Source organism: Lepidochelys olivacea (genome assembly GCF_965140295.1).
Source record: "Lepidochelys olivacea isolate rLepOli2 genome assembly, chromosome: 5".
NCBI classification, from domain to species: domain Eukaryota; kingdom Metazoa; phylum Chordata; order Testudines; family Cheloniidae; genus Lepidochelys; species Lepidochelys olivacea.
Window position 1 is genome coordinate 136,862,937 of NC_140415.1, and position 27,103 is coordinate 136,890,039.

At 49.6% G+C, this 27,103-nt stretch overlaps 1 protein-coding gene across 3 annotated transcripts in view; it reads left to right on the top strand.

Moving 5' to 3' along the window:
- Positions 1-21,999, top strand: part of LOC311520442 (class I histocompatibility antigen, F10 alpha chain-like) — a 33,152-nt gene extending 11,153 nt beyond the window's left edge. Inside the window, exons 2-8 of one of the 3 annotated variants that reach the window (XM_084627887.1) lie at positions 2,535-2,798; positions 13,279-13,554; positions 14,756-15,031; positions 16,692-16,793; positions 17,207-17,239; positions 20,179-20,220; positions 20,765-21,999. In XM_084627887.1, coding sequence (XP_084484013.1) covers positions 2,535-2,798; positions 13,279-13,554; positions 14,756-15,031; positions 16,692-16,793; positions 17,207-17,239; positions 20,179-20,220; positions 20,765-20,769 — 998 coding nt within the window. In that variant the 3' untranslated portion in view covers positions 20,770-21,999. The remainder of the gene's footprint in view (positions 1-2,534; positions 2,799-13,278; positions 13,555-14,755; positions 15,032-16,691; positions 16,794-17,206; positions 17,240-20,178; positions 20,221-20,764) is intronic. The other 2 variants (XM_084627888.1, XM_084627889.1) reach the window with 2 other exon arrangements.
- Positions 22,000-27,103: the final 5,104 nt, after the last annotated feature.

Consider the following 27,103-nt stretch of genomic DNA (forward strand, 5'->3'; position numbering starts at 1 on the left):
AAGAAGGGTTCCTACAGGTATGTTAGTAACAAGAAAAAGGTCAGGGCAAGCGTGGAACCCTTACTGAATGGGGAAGGCAACACAGTGGCAGGTGATATGGAAAAAGCTGAAGTACTCAATGCTTTTTTTGCCTCGGTCTTCACAGACAAGGTCAGCTCCCAGACTGCTGTACCGGGCAACACAGTATGGGGAGGAGGTGAGCAGCCCTCAGTGGTGAAAGAACAGGTTAAGGACAATTTAGAAAAGCTGGACATGCACGAGTGCATGGGTCCAGATCTAATGCATCCAAGGGTGCTTAGTGAGTTGGCTGATGTGATTACAGAGCCATTGGCCGTTATCTTTGAAAACTTGTGGCAATAAGCTGGATCTGAGTCAGCAGTGTGCCCTTGTTGCCAAGAAGGCCAACGGCATATTGGGCTATATTAGTAGGAGCATTGTCAGCAGATGGAGGGAAGTGATTATTCCCCTCTATTCGGCACTGGTGATCTTACAAAACTGGTTGATTGGGCAACAAAATGGTAGGTGAAATTCAGTGTGGATAAATGCAAAGTAATGCACATTGGAAAACATAATCCCAACTATACATATAAAGTGATGAGGTCTAAATTAGTTGTTACCACTCGAGAGATCTTGGAATCATTGTGGATAGTTCTCTGAAAACATGCACTCAATGTGCAGTTTCAGAGGGTTAGCTGTGTTAGTTTGTTTCAGCAAAAACAACGAGGAGTCCTGTGGCACCTTCAAGACTAACAAATTTATATGGGCATAAACTCTCGTGGGCTGGAACCCACTTCGTCAGATGCATACACAAAAGCTTATGCTCAAATAAACGCGTTGGTCTTTAAGGTGCCACAGGACTCCTTGTTTTTTCAATGTGCAGTGGCAATCAAAGAAGCTAACAGAATGTTGGGAACCATTAGGAAAGGGATTAATAAGACAGACAATATCATATTACCTCTATATAAATCCATGGTACGCCCACATCTTGAATACTGCATGCAGATGTAGTCACTCCATCTGAAAAAAGATATATTTGAATTGGAAAAGGTACAGAAAAGGGCAACAAACATGATTGGGGTATGGGACGGCTGCTACATGAGGAGAGATGAATAAGATTGGAACTTTTCAACTTGGAAAAGAGACGACTAAGGGGGATATGATCAAAGTCTATAAAATCAAGACTAAGGCTATGTTTTTTTCACGAAGGTCACGGAATCTGTGACTTCCAGCTAACTCCATAACTTCAGCCCACGGCGGCCAGAAGCTGTGGGGTCCCCCTGCCACCTATAGCAGCTGGGAGTGGCGGGGTGGGCTCCGTGGGCTGTGGGGGGAACCAACCGCTCCCAGTTGCCGTGGCGGCAGAGGGGACCCCGGACCTCTGAGTGGCCCGCAGTTGCCTGGCCCCTGCAGGCAGTGTGTGTGTCACGCAGCTGAGCTCCCCATTTTGCCATGGATATTTTTAGTAAAAGTCACGGATAGGTCATGGGCTTCCATGAGCTTTTCTTTGTTGCCCGTGACCTGTCCAGGACTTCTACTAAAAATATCCATGACCAAATCAAAGTCTTCGTCATGGCTGGTATGGAGAAAGTGAAAACCGAAGTGTTATTTACCCCTTCACGTCACACAAGAACTAGGGGTCACCCAAGAAAATTAAAAGGCAGCAGGTCTAAAACAAACAAAAGGAAGTATTTCTTCACACATTACACAGTCGACCAGTGGAACTCCTTGCCAGAGGATGTTGTGAAGGTCAAGACTATAACATGATTCAAAAAAGAACTAGCTAAGTTCATGGAGGATAGGTCCATCAGTGGCTATTAGCCAGGATGGGCAGGGATGGTGTCCCTAGCCTCTGTTTGCCAGAAGCTGGGAATGGGCGACGGGATGGATCACTTGATGATGACCTGTTCTGTTCATTCCCTCTGGGGCACCCGGCATTGGCCACTGTCGGCAGACAGGATACTGGGCTAAATGGACCTTTGGTCTGACCCAGTATGGTCGTTCTTATGTTCTGAATAAATGACAGTAAATTGTGTGCACAGCTGGTGTCCTGGCTCCCACCTTTCCCTTGGACACATCCTGCTGCCCAACTTGCCTTCCCCAGCATCAGCTCCTGCATCCCCCATCTCCTATCCCCCAGTCCTCCTGCTCCACCCTCTCCCATAACACCGCCTTCCTTTTCCCCACACCGCACTCCAGCCCTGCCCCTCCTCCTGGGCCTCCTTTCCTTTGTCACACTCCCCTGAATCCTAAATACACTCTCCCTATATGCTCTCCTACTCCTCACACACGCTTCAGCCCCCCTATATCTCCCGACCCCTTCCCCTTCTCACTCCCCCTCCAGCCCTGCCTCCCTTTCTCCTTCTACCCCACGATCTCTTTCTCCCCGGTCAGGCCGTTTTGTGAGCTCTTTCCCAGGTCTCCCTCCCATAGGAGCGCTCCTGAGGGCTGGCGCCGCCTCTTGTGTATTGCCAGGGGCTCCCTGGCAGGGTCTGGTTGGGTCTGACCTCCCTGCCCCCAATCTTCCCCCCTCCCAGGCCTGCACTCCAGGCGCATATTGGACACGGTGGTGTCGGAGCCCGGCCCGGGGCTGCCCTGGTACAGCCGTGTTGTGTACGTGGACGATCAGGTCATCTACGTCTACACCAGCGAGATGCAGGGGGCGAAGCCTGGCCCAGCGTGGATGGCGGAGAACGAGGGTCCGGAGTTCTGGGACGAGATGACCTGGTGGGCACAGCGCCACCAGAAATGGTTTGGAGCGAGTCTGAACACCCTGAGTCAGCTCTACAACCAGAGCGAGGGTGAGTGCGGGACACGACCCAACCTAGGGACGCAGGGACATGGGGTCGGGGGGCGCGGTTGATGTAAACAGGGTGAAGGGACACAGGGATGCATGTTGGGGATGGGGGGAAGGGACCACCCTCAGGGACATTTTCTCACTAGAGTCAGTGTGGGGGAGGTTTAGACTGGATATTAGGAAAAACTTTTTCACTAAGAGGGTGGTGAAACACTGGAATGCGTTACCTAGGGAGGTGGTAGAATCTCCTTCCTTAGAGGTTTTTAAGGTCAGGCTTGACAAAGCCCTGGCTGGGATGATTTAACTGGGAATTGGTCCTGCTTTGAGCAGGGGGTTGGACTAGATGACCTTCTGGGGTCCCTTCCAACCCTGATATTCTATGATTCTATGAATGTGGGGGACAAAGGGACATGGGGTGGGGAGGGGCTGCAGGATGGAGGGTTCATGCAAAAGATATTTTTTGACACCCTCCAACGTGGGACACTCATACTGTCCCCTCCCCAAACACCCCAGATTTCTGCTACCAGTCCCACTTGCAGCTGCCCCTGCTGCCCCTCGGGGGACCCCCCCACCCCTTGTGTTCAGAGCTCACAAGTCAGGCCCCAAAAATCCTGAGTTTGACTTAAATGTCATGAGTATTTTGGGATTAATATTGGAGTTTATTTTTCTTTGAGCTGTTAAGGAACAAATTTCCAGGGTTTTCCCTGCTGCTAGAAAGGCTAGAAGTTACTGCTGTAAAAAAACAAAACAAAACTCAGACTCTCCCCTAATCCCATGAGTCCAGGAACTGGGGATTTAACGCCCCCCCACCCCATCATGAGAGACACAGTAAAGTCACAAGATCAGGTACGCTGCATTCACCCCAGCCCTGGGGAAAAGCTGTTCACCAGTGAGTCTCCTTCATTGTTCGCTTTGTCTTATTTCCCAAGTGAGTTTATCGAAGGTCAGACTCCACAGAGCGAGGGTCTGACATTGACTTGGGCTGGAGAGTTAGTGAGAGAATCAGCCCCTGCAACATGCAGAGACTCCCGGGCTTCCAAACCCCAGCACATGTCCCCGGGTTGGAGCCTCCAGGGTCAGCCAGGTTCCCCTGCACATTATCGATAGATGTGTAAAGAGCCGTTCTTCCTGCTCAGTCCCTAATGTGGGGGGGTGTAGCCATGTGGCCAGGCTCCCGATTGTTCTGTCTCACTTAAGACTGTGATGATCCATCCATAAGCATTCAGTGCCGGGCGCTGCTGAACTGTCCCTGGCAGGTGAGGGTCTCTCTGATAAAAAGAACAGGAGGGCTTGTGGCACCTTAGAGACTAACCAATTTATTTGAGCATAAGCTTTCGTGAGCTACAGCTCACTTCATCGGATGTAGCTCACAAAAGCTCATGCTCAAATAAATTGGTTAGTCTCTAAGGTGCCACAAGTCCTCCTTTTCTTTCTGCGAATACAGACTAACACGGCTGCTCCTCTGAAATCAGTCTCTCTGATGTAATTGCTCTGCCCTTCCTGACGAGATTGGCGAGTGAAAATCCCTGATTCCCCCATCTCAGTAATACTGGCCTGTCGCATTGGTCCTCACCCAGGAGTGTCCCCAACCCCTTGTTGTAATCACCCCATCACCCCCCCGCAATCCCTCCTGGCTCCCGGCACTGAGACAGCAGCAATGAGAACTAATTCCCATCCTGCCCTGGACACCTGAGTTTCTGGTGGCCCTGCCCCAGGACTAGGCAACAGGGAGGAGGGTTGCCAAGTGTCTACCCCCCTAGCCCGCCCCCTCTGTAGCTAGTTTAACCCTCTCCTGACTAGTCTCGACCATTGGTCTCCAGCTGCTGAGCCTGTCCAGCCTGACCTGCTCACACGGACACCGGCCTCCCCAGTGCTGAGAGAGGGGCTCCGCTCGCCTGCCCCTAACCCTGCCAGGGCTGGGCAAGCTGCTGTTGTGTCCCCTCTGTCCCTTCCCCAACCACTGTCCTGGCTGCCCCTTCCTTCCCCCATTTACCCCCTCCTCGCAGTCCTGGGGCTGCCAGCTCGCCAGAGACTGTCCTGAGTCCTGCATTTTGTCCACCAACAGTGTTCCCCTCTCTAGCTGCATCTGCCCCCAACACGCACATGGGGGAATTCGGGGTCTGGTCCCTCTGAGACCCCATCGGTGCCCCCACCCTGCTCATCCCTGTGGAGTGCAGCACAGAGGAGAAGAGGGATAGGTGGGGAGGTCTGACCCACCCCACTTCTCTCGGGTGCCTGGCTTGGGATCTCTGTGTGTCTGACCAGCCGCCCTGCACCTCTCAAGATTCTCAGTGGTTCTTTCCCTGTTACTCCATCCCTTTTCCCCTCCGTTGTTTTCTCACCTTTTGACTTTAGTTGGTGTAAATAGTTAGTTGGACTCTCGTAGCAGAGTTTCTTTGGCTCCTGAAACTGGGCAAGCCTCGGTCTCCGGGCTTCAAACCCAGGTCCTCCTGCAGCGAGCCCATGCCTTTGAGTGACCTGCACTCTAGCTGTCTAAAGTGCTTGGATGAGACTCCTCTTGCGGATCGCTGTGAGCTCTGCCACCAGTTCAGGCCACATGTGAAACAGGACAGGGAGGCCAGGCTGAAGTCCCTCCTGATGGAAGCGGCACTCAAACCTTCTTCGGAGCCGAGCCAGTCAAACTTGGCACCATGTACTTCTGTGTTGGTATGAAGAGCTGCTGCAGAGAGAGTCCATACAGGACTCTCTGCACCGTTCCCCAAGCCCAGGGCCAAGAAAGAAACATAAGCAGCAGCTGTCTGAGAGGTTCCCCATTTGTAAGAATGGCCAAGCATGGGGAGTGCCGGGGGACCAGCATCTGGCCAGTCCTCTGCCCCTGCTCCGCAGGCGGTACCGTCGACTCCGCCCTGTCCACAGGCTCTGTGGTGTCCAGTGCCCGACCAGCCGCTGGCACCAGAGGGACCATGAGGCAGCAGCAGGGTCGCGGTGCCGGCCACCCCGGAGGGGTTTGCGGTGGCCAGGGACTGGCTGGCAGTACAGCAGTTGGTGCCAGCAGTGGGGGAGGCAGAAGGGAGCGTGTTGGCCCGAGCTCCCGTCTGGTACCAGGCCCTTGCTCTCTGCTTATGTCAAAGCAGCTTCCCCATCTCGGCCCGATCCCTGGATCCTGAGCACCGTCCCAGGGAGTCGACGGGTACCACACCCCCCTCGTCTCCACAAGATGACTCATCATCCAAGTTGGCGTTTGAATCTTGCACTCAGCTGAGGGACCTAGTACCAGTACCCCACCAGTCAGCCCTACGAAATGGTGGATCCCAGGGTGGGGGATCCTCTGAGCACCTGGCCCAGTGGGCAATGGCCCATGCAGATACAGTGGCCTTTTTGGAACCCCTGGGGTTTTCCTCTGCTTCCTGCCCCCCCCCCCATCTCCCATGTAGATGCTCCTACTCAGTGGTGTCTGAGAGAGGGATTCCTCTGTCACACTGAACAGCAGCTGATCCGACTAAGATATTGAGCCAGGTACTGACTCTCAGAACCTGGAGCTACAGGATCTGGTTGGTGCAGAAGGAGAGAAGGAAGGTCCCATGCTGATGCAGGCTGCCTCCTCCCCAGAAGAGGCAGGGATGGGTGTTTCCCCTTCCCAGGACACTTCAGGGCTCTCCAGGAGTTAGAATCATAGAATCATAGAATATCAGGGTTGGAAGGGACCCCAGGAGGCCATCCACTCCAACCCCCTGCTCAAAGCAGGACCAATCCCCAATTAAATCATCCCAGCCAGGGCTTTGTCAAGCCTGACCTTAAAAACTTCTAAGGAAAGAGATTCTACCACCTCCCTAGGTAACGCATTCCAGTGTTTCAGCACCCTCCTAGTGAAAAAGTTTTTCCTAATATCCAACCTAAACCTCCCCCACCATTACTCCTTGTCCTGTCCTCTTCCACCACTGAAAATAGTCTAGAACCATCCTCTCTGGAACTACCTCTCAGGTAGTTGAAAGCAGCTATCAAATCTCCCCTCATTTTTCTCTTCTGCAGACTAAACAATCCCAGTTCCCTCAGCCTCTCCTCATAAGTCATGTGTTCCAGACCCCTAATCATTTTTGTTGCCCTTCGCTGGACTCTTTCCAATTTATCCACATCCTTCTTGTAGTGTGGGGCCCAAAACTGGACACAGTACTCCAGATGAGGCCTCACCAATGTCGAATAGAGGGGGACGATCACGTCCCTCGATCTGCTTGCTATGCCCCTACTTATACATCCCAAAATGCCATTGGCCTTCTTGGCAACAAGGGCACACTGCTGACTCGGATCCAGCTTCTCATCCACTGTCACCCCTAGGTCCTTTTCCGCAGAACTGCTGCCTAGCCATTCGGTCCCTAGTCTGTAGCGGTGCATTGGGTTCTTCCATCCTAAGTGCAGGACCCTGCACTTATCCTTATTGAACCTCATCAGATTTCTTTTGGCCCAATCCTCCAATTTGTCTAGGTCCCTCTGTATCCTATCCCTGCCCTCCAGCGTATCTACCACTACTCCCAGTTTAGTATCATCCACAAATTTGCTGAGAGTGCAATCCACACCATCCTCCAGATCATTTATGAAGATATTGAACAAAACCGGCCCCAGGACCGACCCCTGGGGCACTCCACTTGACACCGGCTGTCAACTAGACATGGAGCCATTGATCACTACCCGTTGAGCCCGACAATCTAGCCAACTTTCTACCCACCTTATAGTGCATTCATCCAGCCCATACTTCCTTAACTTGCTGACAAGAATACTGTGGGAGACCGTGTCAAAAGCTTTGCTAAAGTCAAGAATCAATACATCCACTGCTTTCCCTTCATCCACAGAACCAGTAATCTCATCATAGAAGGCGATTAGATTAGTCAGGCATGACTTGCCCTTGGTGAATCCATGCTGACTGTTCCTGATCACTTTCCTCTCATGCAAGTGCTTCAGGATTGATTCTTTGAGGACCTGCTCCATGATTTTTCCGGGGACTGAAGTGAGGCTGACTGGCCTGTAGTTCCCAGGATCCTCCTTCTTCCCTTTTTTTTTTTTTTTTGGCACCTTCCCACGGCCAAATGCTCCATCTGCCTGACAGCCCCATGGTTAAACCTGCAGAACGGGCCTGTTCAGAGCAGGTCGGCTAGGTCTTGCTAGGCAGTAGGAAACCTTCTAGCAGTGCTACTTACCTCACCGAGTGGAAGCGTTTCTCCATTTGGTCGACTCAGCAAGGCCTCTCACCGGGGTGCCAGAACCTCCCTATGAGTGGTGAGACCGGTGCTGAAACTGTGACTCCGCCTCTTCCCCGACGCTCCCCCCCCGCCCCCGCTCCACCTCTTCTCCTGAGTTTCTGCCCCCTCCCCCCTGCTCTCACCTGCTGCTGAAGTGGCAGGGCCATGGCCCCTTGGTCCCCCTGTTCCGGCACCCTTGCCTCTCGCCCACTGAGTCATCTCTCAGATGAAGCAGATACTCCAGAACAGTCTGGAAACAGCGGACACAATATGGACAAGAGTACACAGAAATTACAAGAGCAACTTGCTGGAAGCGCCAACAGTTGGACACACTTACAATACACACTGCAGGATGGCACTAACAAAATTTTAACCCTATCAAAGGAGGAGAAGCTGTGTTTTTGGTGGTGGCCAGGATGTTGGACCATACTGCAGTGGTCAGGACTCTCAGTGTTGCTGTGGATTATCATAGCAGCTGGTGTATTGATAACTCTATCCGTGTTATGTTGCATATGGAAACAATCAAGGGGGGCACAACCCCCTAGAGAACAGCCACTAATTATAACCTATAAGTAATGTAGTAAGCCTTCCCCCTCGGTGTACTAGACAGCCTGGACCCAACGTTCTCAGGCCCACTATAATGGGAAGTCTGGAACACTAATTAGAATAGGTGTGGTATGCCTGTACGAGAGAAGTTGCAGGGTATTGTACTACACAAGGGGCAGTGGGACAGGTGGAATATCGACACCTTCCAACTTGATGGCTGGCCCTATCAGGAAGTGTGTCGCCATATGTCCTGGGGGGGAGGGATAGCTCAGTGGTTTGAGCATTGGCCTGCTAAACCCAGGGTTGTGAGCTCAATCCTTGAGGGGGCCATTTAGGGATCTGGGAGTTGGGGATTGGTCCTGCTTTGAGCAGGGGGTTGGACTAGATGACGTCCTGAGGTCTCTTCCAACCCTGATATTCTATGCTTTTCCAGGGATACCTGGGCAGGAGGATCCCAAAAGGGGGAGGGGTATGGAGTGCTAGGATATAGATATTCAGTCCAGTCTGTAAAGGCCTGTACTTTAAGAATTTAGGTATATGTTTATCATTTAGCTAGTTATAGAGGTACAAAAGAAAGAATCACTGTCTGCCAGTGTAAGGGCCTTCTCTCACTGTGACGGTCTGGGGCCCTGTTTTTAAGCTAAGGCCTCTGGCTAAGCAGTGAGAGCAGCCATAAGCTGGAAAGCATACAGTCATGTCCTCACACATTTCAAACCAGTCCTATTGAAATAAGGCAATCTGGGGCTGTTAAAAAGGTGATCACCTCCAGATAAAGGGAACAGCCTAGAGGATGTACAAGAAAATTTAGTTTGATAGTTTTCTGTTTGATAAGAAAAGGAGTACTTGTGGCACCTTAGAGAGTAACCAATTTATTTGAGCATAAGCTTTCGTGAGCTACAGCTCACTTTATCGAAAGCTTATGCTCAAATAAATTGGTTAGTCTCTAAGGTGCCACAAGTCCTCCTTTTCTTTTTGCGAATCCAGACTAACACGGCTGCTACTCTGAAACCTGTTTGATAAGAACTCACTTATCAATAGATACACCTGGGAAACCCTTATGTCTTTATAGATGTAGTTGTAAAATCCTCACTTCTGTATTGTTTTGTCATTATAGTTCCCACTTTGCTGTTGTTTATTTGCATGGTCTCTGTCTGGTTTTGTGATTAATTATACAGCAGGCAGAAACAATTTTGCTGGGTGTAAACTAATTAAGGTGGTGGCAGATAATTGCTTATCTAATCATGTTACAATATGTTAGGATTGGTTAGATAAATTTCAGTAAAATGATTGGTTAAGGTATAGCTTAAAATATTACTTTATAAATTAGGGGCAAACAGGAAGTAAGTTGGGATTCGAAAATGAGGAAAAAGGAACTTGGATTTAAGCTTGCTGGAAGTTCACCCCAATAAACATTGAATTGTTTGCACCTTTGGATTTTGGGTATTGTTGCTCTCTGTTCATGCGAGAAGGACCAGGGAAGTGGGAGGGTGAAGGAATAAGCCCTCTAATAAGCAAGATTTAGCAGTTTCATCTGTTAAGGTACACCTACCAGCAATCTCAGCATTCTAACCCCTGCTGGGTGGGTGGTCAGTTTTTTCACATGAAATGTCCATTCACTTCCTCAAGGGCTTTGAAAGGCTATATCCGCTGTCATAACCGTACAGCTAAGGATAGCCTAGAATTCCTCCTTACCTGTAAGGGTAAATAACCTGGTTGGCACCTGACCAAATGGACCAATGGGGAAAGAAGATACTTTGAAATCTTGGGTGGGGGAAGGCTTTTTTTGTGTATGTTCTCTTGGGAAGCAGAGAAACATCAAGTCAGAAAACTCCTTCTCCTATAAACCATCCTAAAAGTCTCTCATATTACAAAAATTAAAGGAGACTTGTGGCACCTTAGAGACGAACCAATTTATTTGAGCATAAGCTTTCATGAGCTACAGCTCACTTCATCGGATGCATCAAAAATTGTAAGTAAAAGCCAGGCAAGGCGTGTTAGATTATATTTTGTGAATTTTTCCTTTGCTGGAGAGAGGTTTATTCCTGTTTTCTGTAACTTTGAAACTAAGCTTAGAGGAAGTTCTGCTGTGTTTTTGAATCTTTTGTTACCTTGTAAAGTTATTTTCCATCCTGATTTTATAGAGGTGATTTTTACCTTCTTTTTTAAATAAAATCCTTCTTTTAAGAACCTGACTGATTTCTCTATTGTCCTAAGACCTGGGGGTTTGGGTTTGTGATCACTTTGTAACCAACTGGTTAGAATATTATTCTCAAGCCTCCCCAGGGAAGCGGGTGTAAGGGCTTGGGGGGATATTTTGGGGGTATAGGAACTCCAAGTGGTCCTTTTCCTGATTCTTTGTTAAATCACTTGGTGGTGGCAGCATACCTTCCAAGGGCAAAGTATTTTTGCCTTGGGGAAGTTTTAACCTAAGCTGATAGAAATAAGCTTAGGGGGTCTTTCATGGGGGTCCCCACATCTGTATCCTAGAGTTCAGCGTGGGGAGGGAACCCTAACACCCACAAATCTTGGAACCCATCCCCCTGGGAGACTTAAAACTGGTCCTGTCAGAGCTCACGGGGCCTCCCTTTGAGCCACTGGCATTGTGCCCTCTGTTGTTCCTTTCCTGGAAGGTCGCCTTTCTGGTAGCAATTACCTCAGTCAGGAGGGTCTCGGAGATTAGAGCTCTTCTGTCAAAACCTCTGTATACAGTGTTCTTTAACAACAAGGTACAACGTCGCTTCCACCCCATGTTCCTCTCAAAGGTAGTCTCGCAGTTCATGTAATCAGGCTATTGTCCTTCCTATTTTCTTCCCGAAGCCACACAAGAATAGGGAGGAATGACATCTCCATACTCTGGATGTTAGGCACGCCCTAGTGTTCTGTATAGAAAGGACTATATAGAAAGTCGATCCGTCAATCCACGCAGCTCTTTGTGGCAGTAGCTGATAGGATGAAAGGCTCAGAGAATTTCATCCTGGATCACATTGTGCAGTCGCATGTGGTACGAGGAGGCAGGTATCCCACCACCCGCCTTCCTGACGGCCCGTTCTGTGAGAGCACAAGCTTCCTCAGTGGTGTTTGTGGCCCAGGCCCGATCCAGGACATTTGCAGAGCAGCCACCTGAGCGTCAGTACGTACTTTTTCTTCCATCTATGTCATCGCTCAGCAAGCTAGAGATGACACTGGGCTTGGTTGGGCAGTGTTGTAATCCACGTGTCCATGAACTCCGAGCCCACCTCTTAAAGTACTGCTTGGTAGACACCGAACGTGGAATGGACGTTTTTGAAGCAGTTGAAGAAGAAAAAATGGTTACTAACCTTTCTGTAACTGTTCTTCTTTGGGACATGTTGCACACGTCCATTCCCCGAGCCACCCTCCTACCCCTCTGTTGGAGTTGCTGGCAAGAAGGAACTGAGAAGGTGCGGGGGGGTCAACCGGTCCCCTCGCCCTGCGACATGAGCGCATCGTACCAGGGGGCGCTAGAGCCGGCCTGAGGGGTATCACGGAGGGAAAATTCCCGGGGACTGTGGGTGGGGCCCGCACACCTAGCGTGGAATGGACGTGTGCAGCACAGCTCTGAGAACAACCGTTACAGGAAGGTTTTTGTCCAAACCTGGGGCATGGTTCAGGGATGCAGCTTAGTAGGCTTGGCTCTCACCTGTGGCTGTGACACCAAATTTTATTTGTATTTTAATCCCTTGGCCGACATTTTTCCAGAAGTGATTAGTGATTTTTGGGTGTCTGAGATTCAGAGGCCAAGTGCTTCCACATTCTGATAAGGTCCCTTTAAAAGGTCTCAGTTGGGCACCCAAAATCACTAGTCATTGCTGAAAATCCAGGCATTTACCTCGATGTATCTAATGCAGGGTGGGGGAGGGGTGAAAATATTTGGGACCCTGTTTGGGTTATTTTTGTGCCCCCACATTCTGCCCTGTTTGCCAAGCGAGGGCTCTGATCCGTTCCTCACACGTTTCAGTCTTCCTTGTGATCCCCACAGTGATCTCTGTTCACCACAGCCTCCCTCCCTCTCCCCTAAATTCTCCTTCCTGTCCCCATCCTCACCTCCCACCCCCCAGTCTCCCTCCCTGTCTCCTGTCAGCCCAGGGGTGGCTGTATTAACTGAGTCTGCTCTTGGTGGTGTGCGAGATGGGGGCCGTTGTGAAGATTCGTCTGGCTGTAGGAAAATGGTGGCCAGCTGTACTAAAGGCCGTCAATGGCCTGATCCTTACAGGGAATCACCTTGAGACAGTGGCCATGTGAAAAAGAGGCCAAGCGCATCCGAAGCTGGTGCTTTGCCATTCCTAGATTGAGTTGGGAGGACGGGGAAGAGGGGGCAGGGAAACAGAGGGACCCTGGGGATTCTGTGAGGTCATGAAACCAGAGCAGAGGTTAGTGTCGGGGACAGACCTCCTGTACCCCGTCCTCACGGGGACATGGGGGTACTGTGAATGGAGGAGGTGGGGGACCAAGTGACCCCGAGGACCTGCAAAATTAATACAACCAGAGCAGAAGAGAGTGGGGAACAGACCCTCTGCACGCTCTCTTTCCCTAAAATGACCCTGACGACAACAGGCTCCCTCCTGAAAGGAGCTGGGAGGGTTTAGGACCCCACAGCATAAGTGGGAACCCCATTTCTCAGGGGAGGGAGGGCCCAATAACAAGGGGAGGATCCACTGGGCTACCTGCAGTGGTGTCTTGGTGAGATTTTCAGAGAGAGGCTGCTGCTGACCCTCAGCTGTGTTTTAGGGTTTCACATTATTCAGGTGATAAGCGGCTGTGATCTCCAGGAAGACGACGTCATTCAGGGGTTCTACCAGGATTCATATGACGGACAAGACTTCCTTACCTTCGATAAGGAGACCATGACTTGGGTAGCAGCAGACATTGGGGCTCAGATCACCAAGAGGAGATGGGATGCTGAAGTACTTGACAATCAGCAGTGGAAACGCTACCTGGAGGAGAAATGTAGTCCCTGGCTAAGGAGTGCTCTAGAGTACGGGAAGGAGACTCTGCAGAGGAAAGGTAAAATGGGGGACAAGCCCCACCCAAGAGGTCACTACAGGTTACATCTCCATTCCCCAGCCCCAGTTCCAAAATGGAGCAGGGGGGTAGGGGGCCGTTCAACTAACCTCGCATCAGGGATGGGTGGGGAAACAACCCCCCCCCCGCCCACCCTCTGCCCGCTCTGGTGGAAAAAGATATAAGAAATTGATAAATGATAAAAGCAGCTCACTGTAGAGGAGCTGTATCTCCAGAGCCACTTGACCAAATGAGCCGAAATTCACAGCACAAATTCCTCCTCTTCCCCTGGTGTGATGCAGCAGTTATCAAGGCAATCTGCCTGTGCCTGTGCATTTTAGAGCACTCTTAAAAATAGACTCTGTAGAGAAAGCTCCACTGAACTTTAATTATGGAAGTGCCACCACTTCTCTGGACACCAGCTTCAAACACCATATAACTCTTCCTCATTCACTGTCGCACCATCATATTTGTTGTGTTACCCTCAGCCCCTCTGTTCCACCAATGACGGTAGTTTTGTCCTTGTTGCCTCTTTGTCCAACTTCTCCCACGGTCATCTATGTGCTTCCTTCCATGCCATCCCCTACATTGGAATTGCCCTCCCCATACTAATGTAGAAGAAGGCTCCCCTTGTCCTTGAAGTCTTCCTTCTCAAGACCTACCTTTGCTGCAACACTTCCTTACTTATTACTTGATTCTTTTATCAATAAGACCTCAGATAATCACACTCAGTCACATTTATTACCAAAGCTTTTTAGTTAAAGATTAATCAGCACAAACATAGAAGGGAAGAGGATAAATGCTTTACCACTCCAACTCAGGAGGACAGTTGCAGGATAGGATAGGAGATGACCACAAACGTAGCGTGTGATTAAGGATTGACATCTGTGACACCTGTATCTGGAGCTTAGTGAGGCCTTTTAAGGTACTTGTGTCACTCTGGCTGGGAGCAGAGGCTTCTGGTTTCCACACTCATAAAATCTGGTCAGGGACCTGGATTCGGGGTTCACCGTTGCTGATGCTGTGAATTGGGCACAGAAATCCTCTAACACGGTGGTTCTCTCTCATCAGAGGGATTCCGTCTCATGGACTTTCATCCTCTCCCCCTGCTCGGGTCTGAAAATTTCATGCTGCAAAGCTCCAGCAAAGGCTGCCTGGATTAGAGCTTGGAAACAACTAACTTCAATTTCTTCTTTTTTCCCAGTGCGCCCAACAGCTAGAGTGAGTGACAGGTCATCTCATGACGGCCTCATCACCCTCTCCTGTAAGGTCAGTGGGTTCTACCCCCGGGACATCACCGTGACCTGGCTGAAAAATGGGGAGAGCAGACAGCAAGAGACCTACTCTGAAGGCATCCTACCCAGTGGGGACGGGACTTACCAGACCTGGGTGACAATGGAGATTGATCCCAAGATCAAAGCCCATTATTCATGCCATGTAGAGCATGAAAGCCTGTTGGAGCCACTCTCTGTCTCCTGGGGTAAGGCATTTGTGTGTTTGTCTGTTTTTCTAGTGGGAGAGAGGGAATCCATTAAACTCAAACCCTGAAAAATTCTCATTCGGATTTCTAGGCTGAAGCTGGAATTTCCTCAGGGTCTGTGAGGCCCTGTCCCCTTTGGCCCTGTCCCTCTGCAGTCAAGTTCTTGTGCTAGAGTTGGGACCCACAGTGCTTGGGGCTCATGTCTGCTCTCCAGTTTTCTGCCTCTGGGGCTGTTGGATACATCTCAGCAATACAGTGTCTCCGAAGGGAGAAGATTAGTCATGAGGCATTAATGCTGGAAGAGAGCAGTCTGAGCTCCTGCATAGGCCAGGGCAGGGAATCACACCAGGGACCAAGCTGGTAGCCTGTGGGCAAGCTAGAACTGATCCTTCAGAAAGAGATGCCCATTCCAGATGTAAAGTCTCTAAGGGATGGAGAATTTACCACATCCCAAGGGGAGCTCAAATCTGCCCCTTACTTGCAGTCAAAATTCGTCTTGCTTCAGCTTCCAGCCTGTTCTCAACTTCAGCAGGTTCTCAGAAACACGGCTCTGGGGGCCCTTCATCCTTGCCCATGTGGCCAGAGAGAGAGGTTTAATTTTGGGAGCAGCTTGTTTCTGTGTGCAGTGATGCTGGAAGGGGGGGTATGGCCTTGGAATGGAGCGAGGAGGCAGATAAGAGCCCTGCATCAGGAGGGAGAGTCTGCTAGTTCCCTAGCACAAGAAAGTCTTGGAAGAATTTTTTACCCATGGAGCTGCCTTCCAGCCATCTTTTTGCGTGTTAATTGGGATGTGAAAAAATGCAGCATTTGGAAGTGAAAACAATTTCTGAGAGGGCAGCCTGCACCGGGACTCTCGTCAGCAGATGGTTTCGCATCATAATCTTGTTACCACACCCCCTGCCAATTTTTGTGTCATAAACCACATTTCCTTATTCTCTTAGAAATATTTTTCTTTTTGCTGTTTTATTACGTGCCTCTTTCTGACAACAGGAGAAGCTGATTAGTGAAACTGAATGTGTATGGAGAACTCGGGGTTTAACGGGCTTATATAAACCAAGAACAGTATTAAAATATCTCTGTCTTCTCCTGTTCAATTCCTGCCTCCTCTAAAAACACGCATTGTGTCTGTAACTCCATTCTTGGCAGGGAAATCCAGAACTTTGAGGTCAGTTTCCAGTTTGTCACCAGAATCACGCAATGGGACTTTCCATTAGTCATTAAAGTCAGCGTGGTCAAGGGGGGGGGGTGAGGGGCTGGGAGCCAGGACTCCTGGGTTCAGTTCTTGGCTCTTGCACTGACTCGCTGTGTGACCTTCAGCAAGTCTTTCCCCCCTCCAATTTAGGGACGATACTGACATCCATCCTCCCCCACACAGAGGTTTATGAGGATTGGTTAATGTTATAAAAGTCTTCTAGTTTAAGTGCTACATATGTATTATGATTTGAAGGAGTAGAGGCTGTGTCCAGGACTTTGTATGGTGGGGTGCAATGCATGGTAGGTGTATGGTGGCTGCGTGGAGCTCACTGGAAGGGGTGGAGGGTTGCAGGACTTAGCCCTAACCTGGGGAGCTGACTGACGGATCCCTGCAGTGGGATGGAAAGGGGGTTCAGTGGGGGGAGGGGATTTTTCCCCATTGATCATTCTCTCCATTCCATTTCAGAACGAAATAACAATCTGTTTCCCGTTTTGGCTGGCGTTATCACTGCAGTTTTCCTGATTGGTGTTATAATCGGAGTAGTCATCTGGAAAAAGAAACGCCCGGGTAAAGAATTGGAATGTGGGAACTCCCTTGACTTGCTGGGCCCTGCACACCCGCCTAAGGACAACAGCAGTACAGGAACCAGTGTCAGTCCGGTGTAACTGCCCCACTGTGGTACTGAGCTAATGACCCCCAATGGGAGCTGCTGGAGAGAGAGACCCAGAAACTGGGTGCAGGTTACAGTTTATATGAGGCTAGATTTTCCAAAGAGCACCCAGTGGGCTGAGTTCTTTGGAAACTCTGTCTCATTGTGTCTTTCCCTCCTGCCGATCATGAGTGCCTCGGACCTTGAGTCCATTACTGAGCGCCAGGGGTCTGTGCTGGGCCAGGGGCCCGGTTTCTAAGGTGCGGACACAGATCAGAGTTGGTTCCTGCCTTGGGAGCTGCATTCACTGAAATTTGCCTTTTCTCTGCAGGGAGGAAGGGAGACGGCTATGCTGTAGCTCAGGGTAAGTGACGAGAGACCCATCGCCTCTTTTCAAGTGGCCATCCCTGAACAGCGATCAGTGTTTGCTTGTGGATTTTAGCCTAGAGGCTCTGACAGGAGATCCTCGCTCCCACTCATAGGCCTTGTCTACACTGAGGATTTTAAGGAAATCTCCAACTATTGCTCTAGTACCATAGAATCATAGGACTGGAAAGAACCTCAAGAGGACATCTAGTCTGGTTCCCTGCACTCAGGGCACGACTGTTTCATCTCTAGACCATCCTTGACAGGTGTTTGTCTAACCTGCTCTTAAAAACCTCCAATGATGGAGATTCCACAACTTCCCTAGGCAATTTGTTCCAGGGCTCAACCACCCTGGCAGGAAGTTTTTCCTAATGTCCAACCTAAACCGCCCTTGCTGCAATTTAAGCCCATTCCTTCTTGTCCTGTTCTCAGATGTTGACGAAAACAATTTTTCTCCCTCCTCCTTGTCACAACCTTTTATGCACTTGAAAACTGTTATCACATCTCCCCCTCAGTCTTCTCTTCTACAGACTAAACAAACCCAATTCTTTCAATCTTCTCTCATAGCTCATGTTTTGTAGACTGTTAATTATTTTAGATGCTCTTCTCTGGACTTCCTCCAATTTGTCCACTATCCTTTCTGAAATATGGTGCCCAGAACTGGACACAATACTCCAGCTAAGGTCTTATCAGCGCAGAATAGAGTGAAAGAATTACTTCTCATGTCTTGCTTTCAACACTCCTGCTGATACATCCCAGAAGGATGTTTGCTTTTTTTGCAACAATGTTACACTGTTGACTCATATTTAGCTTGTGATCCACCATGACCTCTAGATCCCTTTCCTCAGTACTGCTTCCTAGGCAGTCATTTCCCATTTTGTATGTGTGCATGTGATTGTTCCTTCCTAAGTGGAGTACTTTGCATTTGTCCTTATTGAATTTCATCCTATTTACTTCAGACCTCTTCTCCAGTTTGTCCAGATCATTTTGAATTAGAATCCTGTCCTCCAAAGCACTTGCAACCCCTTCCTGCTTAATCACGTCAGCCACAATCACATCAGCCACAATATCAGAGGCTCGTTCACCTGCGCATCTACCCATGTGATATGTGCCAGCAGTGCCCCTCTGCCATGTACATTGGTCAAACTGGACAGTCTCTATGTAAAAGAATAAATGGACACGAATCCAGACGTCAAGAATTATAACATTCATAAACTAGTTGGAGAACACTTCAATCTCTCTGGTCACTCCATTACAGACCTAAAAGTGGCAATTCTTCAAGAAAAAAACTTCAAAAACAGACTCCAAGGAGAGACTGCTGAATTGGAATTAATTTGCAAAATGGATACAGTTAACTTAGGCTTGAATAGGGACTGGGAGTGGATGGGTCATTACACAAAGCAAAACTATTTCCCCCCACTCCCTCACCCCCCACTGTTCCTCAGACGTTCTTGTCAACTGCTGGAAACGGCCCACCTTGATTATCACTACAAAAGGTCCCCTCCCTCCCCGCTCTCCTGCTGGTAATAGCTCACCTTAAGTGATCACTCTGGTTACAGTGTGTATGGTAACACCCATTGTTTCATGTTCTCTAGGTATATAAATCTCTCCACTGTATTTTCCACTGAATGCATCCGATGAAGTGAGCTGTAGCTCACGAAAGCTCATGCTCAAATAAATTGGTTAGTCTCTAAGGTGCCACAAGTCCTCCTTTTCTTCCTGCTTAGTATCTCCACAAACTTTATCAGTGTGCTCTCTATGCCATCATCTAAATCATTGCTGAAGATATGGAATAGAAGTGGACCCAGAACTGATCTCTGTGGGACCCCACTTGTGATGCCCTTCCAGCCTGACTGTGAACCATTGATAACTACTCTCTGGGAGCGGTTTTCCAACCAGTTCTGCACCCACCTTACAGTAGCTCCACCTAGGCTGTATTTCCCTACTTTATGAGACGGCCATGTGAGACCGTAGCCGAAGTCTTAGGCTTCGTCTACATTAGCAACGTAAAAGCGCTGCCATGACACCAGCGTGTAATCGCGGCACCGTCGCTAGGAGACAGCTCTCCCAGCGCTCTAAAAAAGCCACCCCCCACGAGGGGCGTAGCTGAAAGCGCTGGGAGAGCGGCTCCCCGCGCCGGTGCTGTGACCTCACGGGCACTTTAGAGCACTGAAACTTGCATTGCTCAGGGGCGTGTTTTTTCCCACCCTGAGCAAGGAAATTTCAGCGCTCTAAAGTGCCAATGTAGACAAGGCCATACTAAAGTCTAGAGATACCGTATCTATCGCTTCTCCCCCATCCACAAGGCTTGTTACCCTGTCACAGAAAGCTATCAGGTTGGTGTGACACCATTTGATCTTGACAAATCCATGCCGACTGTTACTTATCACCTTGTTATCTTTTAGGTGTTTGCAAAGTGATTGCTTAATTATTTGCTCCATTTTCTTTCTGGGTACTGAAGTTAATCTGACTGGTCTGTAATTCCCCAGGTTGTCCTTATCCCCTTTTCAAGAGGCGGGAATTGCTGTTCATTGGCAGGGGGCGAGGGTGACGTCTGTGGTCTGCATGAGGGACCCCTCTGGGAACAGACCAAAGGGGGCAGAGTTGAGGTTGTTTGGCCTGAGTATCCTTAGCCCAGCATCTCCTACTTTGCCAGCCATTGAATGTTGAGTGTTCCGGGCTCCCGTTCTGACGAGGCATGAAGAGCACAGAGCAGTGCTGACCCCCTGCAGTGGTGACATTTTTTGCGTGGGAATAATGGAAATCCTGGGCAGCTGCCCTGTAGACTGGTCTGTGCACCAACCAGCTCACTGCTAGGGAAGAGTGAGGTGATGACTGTTCCCTTTGGATAGGAGTCCCCGTATCTACTAACTCCGCTGAAACCCTGCCTTGTGAGAGATGCTAATATCCTCTCTCTTCTCCTCCTCCTCTGCACAGAAAATGACCAAGGCTCTAGTGGCTCTGACCTATCTGCCAAGGGTAAGTGATGGAGGCTGTAGCCTAGGGGTTCACTGCTCTCACTGAGGCCTCTGGAGAGAGACACCTAGTCCAAGTCATTGGACCCTCTAGCAAACCAGCCCCAAGGAGCAGGACAGGGGGGTTCTGGATCTCTTATTTCCCTTTTATTCACATGAGGGTGCAGGAACAGGTTTGTAGCCAAATCCCCCTTGTTTTATCTGTGATGAATTTAGGTGTGAAAGACTCTAGTGAGAGGGATTTCTCTGTGGCTGCTGACACAGCGTGGGCTGAGCTCAGCTTTTGCAAGGATAACTCCAGCTGCTTCAGAGAACAGTCTCCAGTGAAACTGCAGGGAGGAAGCAGGAGGGACAGAGCCCAGCACTTGGGGCTCCAGGAACCCGGGTCTGTGACCCTGGAGCTACAAGCTTTGTCAGCGGGGTTCGAGATTTTGTCCACTGAACCCTGCAGCCACTAGGGCGACCGTCCCACAGCAGCGTGCACTGTCATTGCAAAACATTCTGGCAGGTTCCCTTTAATAGACGTTGCCTGTGTTTAACTTCTGCAGCTTAACTGAGCCTGTTGGAGTCTGTGCCACGACGTGAGGGGAGCCCAGAGAGGAAGACGGATGAGCTCTGCTCTGTCTCCCTGCAAGAACCAGTCAACCCCTCCCTAGCTTTTCTCTGGCACTTGGAGTGTCCTGTGTGGGATTTCCGGCCTCATCTGTCTGCTCACTGAACCACTTTTTGCTTTTCAGATGTCATAGTTTTCTGTAATAATGTTTTATTTGCACAGAATAATTTCCAAAATGTGAATGGATAAAAACTCTGTTAGTCCGAGTTCAGTGTTTGCTAGCGTTCAGTGATGCACTCAGTGCTCTGGCTGCGCAGTGCTGTCTGCACACCCTGGGCGGTGCGCGAGATCTGTGAGCAGTAGCTGGTGTGTGTCTATGGTGGGGACGTCTGTCTTTTCTGTAGAATTTCATGATTATAACATGGTAAATGGCCAGGTCTACTCGCAGCTGGCAGCGCTGTTGCTCTCATCGGCTGAGGCATTTTGCTGGACAGGAATAAGTGTCTGTGTTTAGTTTATAAGTGCCTCTAATGTCCTTTTCACCATTGATAGAGCCATAGAAATGCTGGGCTAAAAGGGCCCTCAAGGTCATCAAGTGCAGCCCCAATCTCAGGTAGCACCAAGTTAACCTAGACCATCCCTGACAGATGTTTGTCCAACCTGTTGTTAAAAACTTCCAATGACGGGGATTCCATATCCTCTCTAAGCAACCTGTGTGGTGAAGTGGGACATTTTCCTAATGTTGCGTGTGTATACTGTGTGTGCCTCAGTTTCCCCCATGTGCTGCATGTCTACCCAAGGTGGGGGGGGGGGTGTCTGTTGTTGTAGAGGACCAGGTGTGACCCAGTCTAGCAGCCTGGACCCCAGACCATGGCCTGGACACTTTGTAACTCAGCGACTGATGACCCGAAGGCCCATCCGAACTTGGAGCCAGCCAGTTATGGGCAGCGGAGAGAACAAAGAGCTGAAGAGAGAGTCACCTGGAAACCTGTTTGCCCGGGAAAGAAGACAAAGATGGAGGCGGGGCCTTAGAGGTGAGATGGGGTGGGCCACAGAAAGGAGGAGTCACTTCTGGGCTGGGAACAAAGAGTGGCCTGATTCCACCTAGGCGGGGACAGACCCAGATGGACGCCCCTGAGAATGTCTTGTAATCTGCTCCAGATGTACAATAAACCCGTCGGTGGGCCCACAAAAGCTTATGCGCAAATAAATCTGTTAGTCTTTAAGGTGCCACCGGACTCCTCGTTGTTTTTGGGGATACAGACTAACACGGCTACCCCCTGATACTTGTCTCCAAGAAAGATGTAATTTATCTGAAACGTTGAGAAAGTATTTAGAAAAACGTCAAGTAGATGCAAGTATTAGCATTAAAAATACTTTCAGGAAACAGGTTTAAGTTTGCGTGTGAGTTTTGTCAAATACGGTTATTGTAGGTGTATCTGCATAGAGAGAGAGAAACAGATTCAAAACTTTTTCAGCCTTTTGTGGTTTATTTACCATAAGTATCAGAGTTTGAAAGAAACACTTAGTACACCTGAACTCTTCATCTTTTATGATTCAAGCCTTTCCACTAACAAACACCCACCCACCACCACTCCCAGATCCTTCTCAGCAGCGCTGCTGCCGAGCCAGTTTGCCTCATTCTGTATTTGTGCATTTGGTTTTCTTTCCCTACGTGGTGCACCCACATTTCTTTGTCGAATTTCATTTTGTTGCCTATTGCCCAGTTCTCCAATTTATCCAAATCCCTCTGAATTTTAGCTCTGTCCTCTGAAGTGTTGGCAACCTCCTTCCCCCCACCCCACAGCTTTGTGTCATCTGCAGCATTGATCAGTCTGCTCTCCGTACATACATCCAGGTCATTAATAACGATGTTAAACACTGGACCCAGAACAGATCCCTGTGGAACCCCACTTAAGACCTCCTCTTTTGCCCTCACAATTTACAGCTCTCTCCTCCCCCTCGGGGTGCAATGACCCTCTACGGGTTAACAGGACCTTTTTCCAGTGAAAGAGCCTTTATCACACAGTGAATATTCTTAAGCATGTACATGTATTTATTAGCAATCAACAACTGATCAGCAGACTACTAATGCTCACCACTCCCAATAAAGCAGACAGACGTCTCCTTATGGCCAGTCAGCGTTGTGTCATCTGGGGCTCTGGCTTCTCCACAGTCTGGTCATGCAAGGGTTAAAAATCCTAGCAGTTCTGGTCTTGAGCCGAATCCCCGAGTTACGTTCCAATGAGCTTGTTTTCTCACCCTCATATAGTTAAAATGAGAATTCTTCTTATAATGCCTTCGCCAATTGTTTTACTCAAATCATGACTATACCCTGCATCAGACCAATCATAACCCCTAATGGGCTATAACAATTTCTCTAGCAACAGCAAAACCTTCTAATTTCCGCTTATCAGCAAAAGCAGCTTTTAACTAAAACTCACACGGGCGCCCAGTAAGAACCTTGCAGATACTCCAGGTTAGCGTGTCCATACTCCCTTCTGTTCCAGTGAATCTGTGACGTTCCTGGATCTGTCCCTGTGAGTGATGCTGCAGCTGCACCTGGCACTAGTTGTCCAGTGTGCTCAGGAGCACAGCAGGGGAGCTGCCTCATTCCTTCCCCTGTGGTGGGCTGCATGGACCCACCACAGGCTGGTGAAAGCTGCAGCTGAGAGACAGAGATGGTCTGGAGACCCCTCCCTGACCAGCTTCCGCAGACTGGGCCAAGCCCCTCTGCCTGTCCCATGGAGCCTGCAGGGCTTGCTGGGTTAACGCTAACCTCCTGGGTGAGTCTGTATCACACCACAGTGTAACCGGGACGTGTTGGTGGCTCCTCCCTGGGGAATTTGGGTGCTTGGTGCCCAGGGTTCGTCTCTGCTAGTGGCAGAGAGTACAGGAGCAGCCAGTGCAAACTTTTTGCCTTCCCCTCTGCTCATGGGTGGCTGGTCTTAAAGATGCCTCTGAACCAGGCACCTTCACCCAAAAGGCAGCTGATTCCTGGCCCATCGCAGGGCATGAGCTGGCATCAAAAAGCTCACTCTGGGCAGGGCCTTGTACCCTTACTACCCCTATTTCTCCAGAGTTGAAAGGTCAAAATCCTCCTCAACTCTTCCTTTGAGATGAATAGCGTCTGAGCTGCGTGAACAGTGATTTGCACTAGTTGGTGTGGGGATGGGGGAGCTTGGTGTTGGTTGGGGTTGGGAAGCTCCCTGTGCATATCCCCCATCCCAGAGCTGGGGCTGCCTCCTCTCTGTGTGATGAGTTCCCTTCTTGATGGAAGGCTCTTGCAGCTGCTGTGATCTGGTGTAGTTTCACTCTGTTGTGGCTGTGATGATGACTGTGCTGGTTTCAGGCAGCCCAGTGGCTGTGTGTGAGGGAGCAGTTAATGGGCTGTTTTGATCTAGAACAGGGGTTCTCCAAATTCATTGCACCATGACCCCTTTCTGACAACAAAACTTACTACATGTCCACAGGAAGGGGACTGAAGTCCAAGCTTGCCTGAGCCCCACTGCTCTGGGTCGGGGGGTTGAAGCCCAAGGGCTTCAGCCCCAGGAAGAGGGCCTGTAACCTGAGCCTCATTGCCTACCAGGCAAGTCTAAGCCAGCCTGGTGACCCCATTAAAGTGGGTTCACAGCCCACTCTGGGGGCCCGACCCACAGTTTGAGAACAGCTGATCTAGAAAGTTAAAAAGTTTCAACTGGTACCTAAGTAGCAGCTGCCCTTAATGACTTTATAAAAGAGAATGTTTTTCATAGTCTATTCTGATATGCCAGTAGTAGCCGTGAAATACAAGAAATCATGTAAAAATAATCTTCTAAAATAACTAAATGAAATTTCAAAATTGTTATATTTTCTAAAATGATTTTTTTTCTTTTTTTAAAAATTCTCTCTCATTGGCAGTTTAAAAAAAATTATTTTCATTCTGAATTGGATCAAAAGCAAATATAAATATGTTTAAAATTCCCCATAAAATAGAAATTCCAGGTTCTGACTAGCTCTCCCCATAATTCCTGCCTCCCAACCCTCATTATAACAGCCAATGCTGGTCAAACTATAATGCAATTAAGACACTTTAATAGAGCTTGATGAAGAAACCAGGGATAGTCTGTTCTCTGTTTGTACAGCGCCTAGCGCAATGGGACCCTGGTTCATGCCCATGGCCACGATGATAAACATAGGATAAAGGACAGTTCTGTGGGCAGAGGGATCTGGAATGTGGGGAGTGGGGTGTGACGCATCCTGGAGCCAGCAGAGGGCAGCAACGACCTCCTAGCAGACCTGTACTCCGGCTCCTGTCTCCGGGGTCCTGAGTCCTGGTTCTGTCCCCAGCCTGTGTTGGGAAATGCACAAAGAGCAGGACTGACCTGCCTCTCCCGCAGTGTGATCCTCACACAGAGACTCCAGCTCCGGCACAACACTTCACAGGGCAGCTGAATTTTCTGGGGGAAAATTAGCTAAATATAGGGTTAAAAACCAATCATTTCTTAAAACGTCCCCTTGTGTCTGACTTTCCTAATCTAGCCTTTCTGAAAGGCCAGATGAGATGATCAGAATGGGGCCTTCTGTCCTTAACATCTTTGAATTGGGGGAAAGGTGCAAAGCTGAAATGTTAGTAGCCACTTAAAAGCGTCAAAGAGTCCCGTGGCACCTCGTAGTCTAACAGACGTCTTGGAGCATGAGCTTTCGTGGGCGAATCCCCCCGTCGTCGGAGGCACAGAGTGGAAATTTCCAGAGGGGGGTGTAAATGTGCAAGCAAGAATCAGGCTAGGGATAACGAGGCTGCACTTGTGCAAGTCTGTTCATGAGGTTGATGGAGTTCCGCTCCATACAGCTAAATGCAGTGCCTTGCATGGTGTCAAGTATCGTACTTTAGCTGTATGGAGCAGAACTCCTCAACCTCATGAAGAGACTTGCGCAAGTGCAGCCTCGTTATCCCTAGCCTGATTCTTGCTTGCACATTTACACCCCCCTCTGGAAATTTCCACTCCGTGCCTCCGACGACGGGGGGATTCGCCCACGAAAGCTCATGCTCCAAGACGTCTGTTAGACTACGAGGTGCCACGGGACTCTTTGACGCTTTTACAGATCCAGACTAAAACGGCTATCCCTCTGAGAGTGACCATTTTTTGTTCATTCTAACCGTAATTTGGCCACATTGATTTGTATTTATTTATTTAAATATGCTGCTAAATCGTGTGAAGGGGGCAACCTGCATTCATCACCTGCTCCATACTAAGTGGCCATCAAGGTCAGCAGTGAGAATATTTGGAGCTGGCCCCAGCAATCACTTCCGTCAGCACTGGTTTGGTTTTGGCCGTTTTCTAGTAGGGATCTATGAGGAGAGAGGACCAATGACTCCCAAAGCGTGTTTACAAAGGACCCCTGGCACTACACAGAGCGGCCAAAGGCTTCAGGGGTCTGATAAGATCGCCAGCGAAGAACATAGACTGAACTTCCTGTGGAACCATCTGCAGGACTGAGCTGGAGATCGATACGGCTGGTGCTCAGTCTGCAAGGAGGCTACAGCCCTGTGGGATTTGTCTTGGGGAAGATTAGGATGATTTAGTGGGAAATTGATCCAAGACAGTAATTCATTATTCTACACAGAGGGAAGCCAATAGCTATTGCATGGCTGGCTACTTCCATTTTCTGGTGCGCTCAGCCTGGCTCAGCACAGCCAGTCTGCTGGTGTAGGGTGTGTCCACACTAGACAACAGGTGTTTCTCACAGTGTGTCAGGGAACATGGGCTAAAATCCTAGTGAAGACAAGGCCATGTGTAATCTCCACTCACGTTAACAGGTCAAGGGACAGCCTAGCGGGGAGCCTTGTCTTTAACTTGACCTGCTAACTCGTGTTAAACTGACACCTACCTCATCTTCACTCAGATGTTAGCTCCTGTTAGTCACTGTGTTTGGTGTAAGACATGGCAGGAAAACAGCTCTTCTCCTGGTACAGACAAGGCCCTAGGGAGGCAGGCTCAGCACCATGGGAGGGGGAACTGGGACACAGGGGTCCATGGGCTGTGAGATGGGGAGAAGGGGGAGCTGTCTGAGGCCAGTGAGAGGAACCCGTGAGCTGGGTGGTTTCCTGGCGGGGAAGCTGTGGGAACCTCTCAGCCGGCAATTACTCTCCCCATGTAGGTTTCCGTACGCTCCCCCTCCCCCACACATCGGGGGAGGGGAAGTCATGCAGCTGACGCTGTGTGGGTGCATCAGTGAACAGCTCTGCACCCCCCTTTGGCTCCCCCAGACAGGGAACTAGCTACAGCTCTCCAGGGGCTCCCCCAGCGCAGGGCACTGGAGGCTGTGATGGCGGGTGGGGGGAAGGGGGACA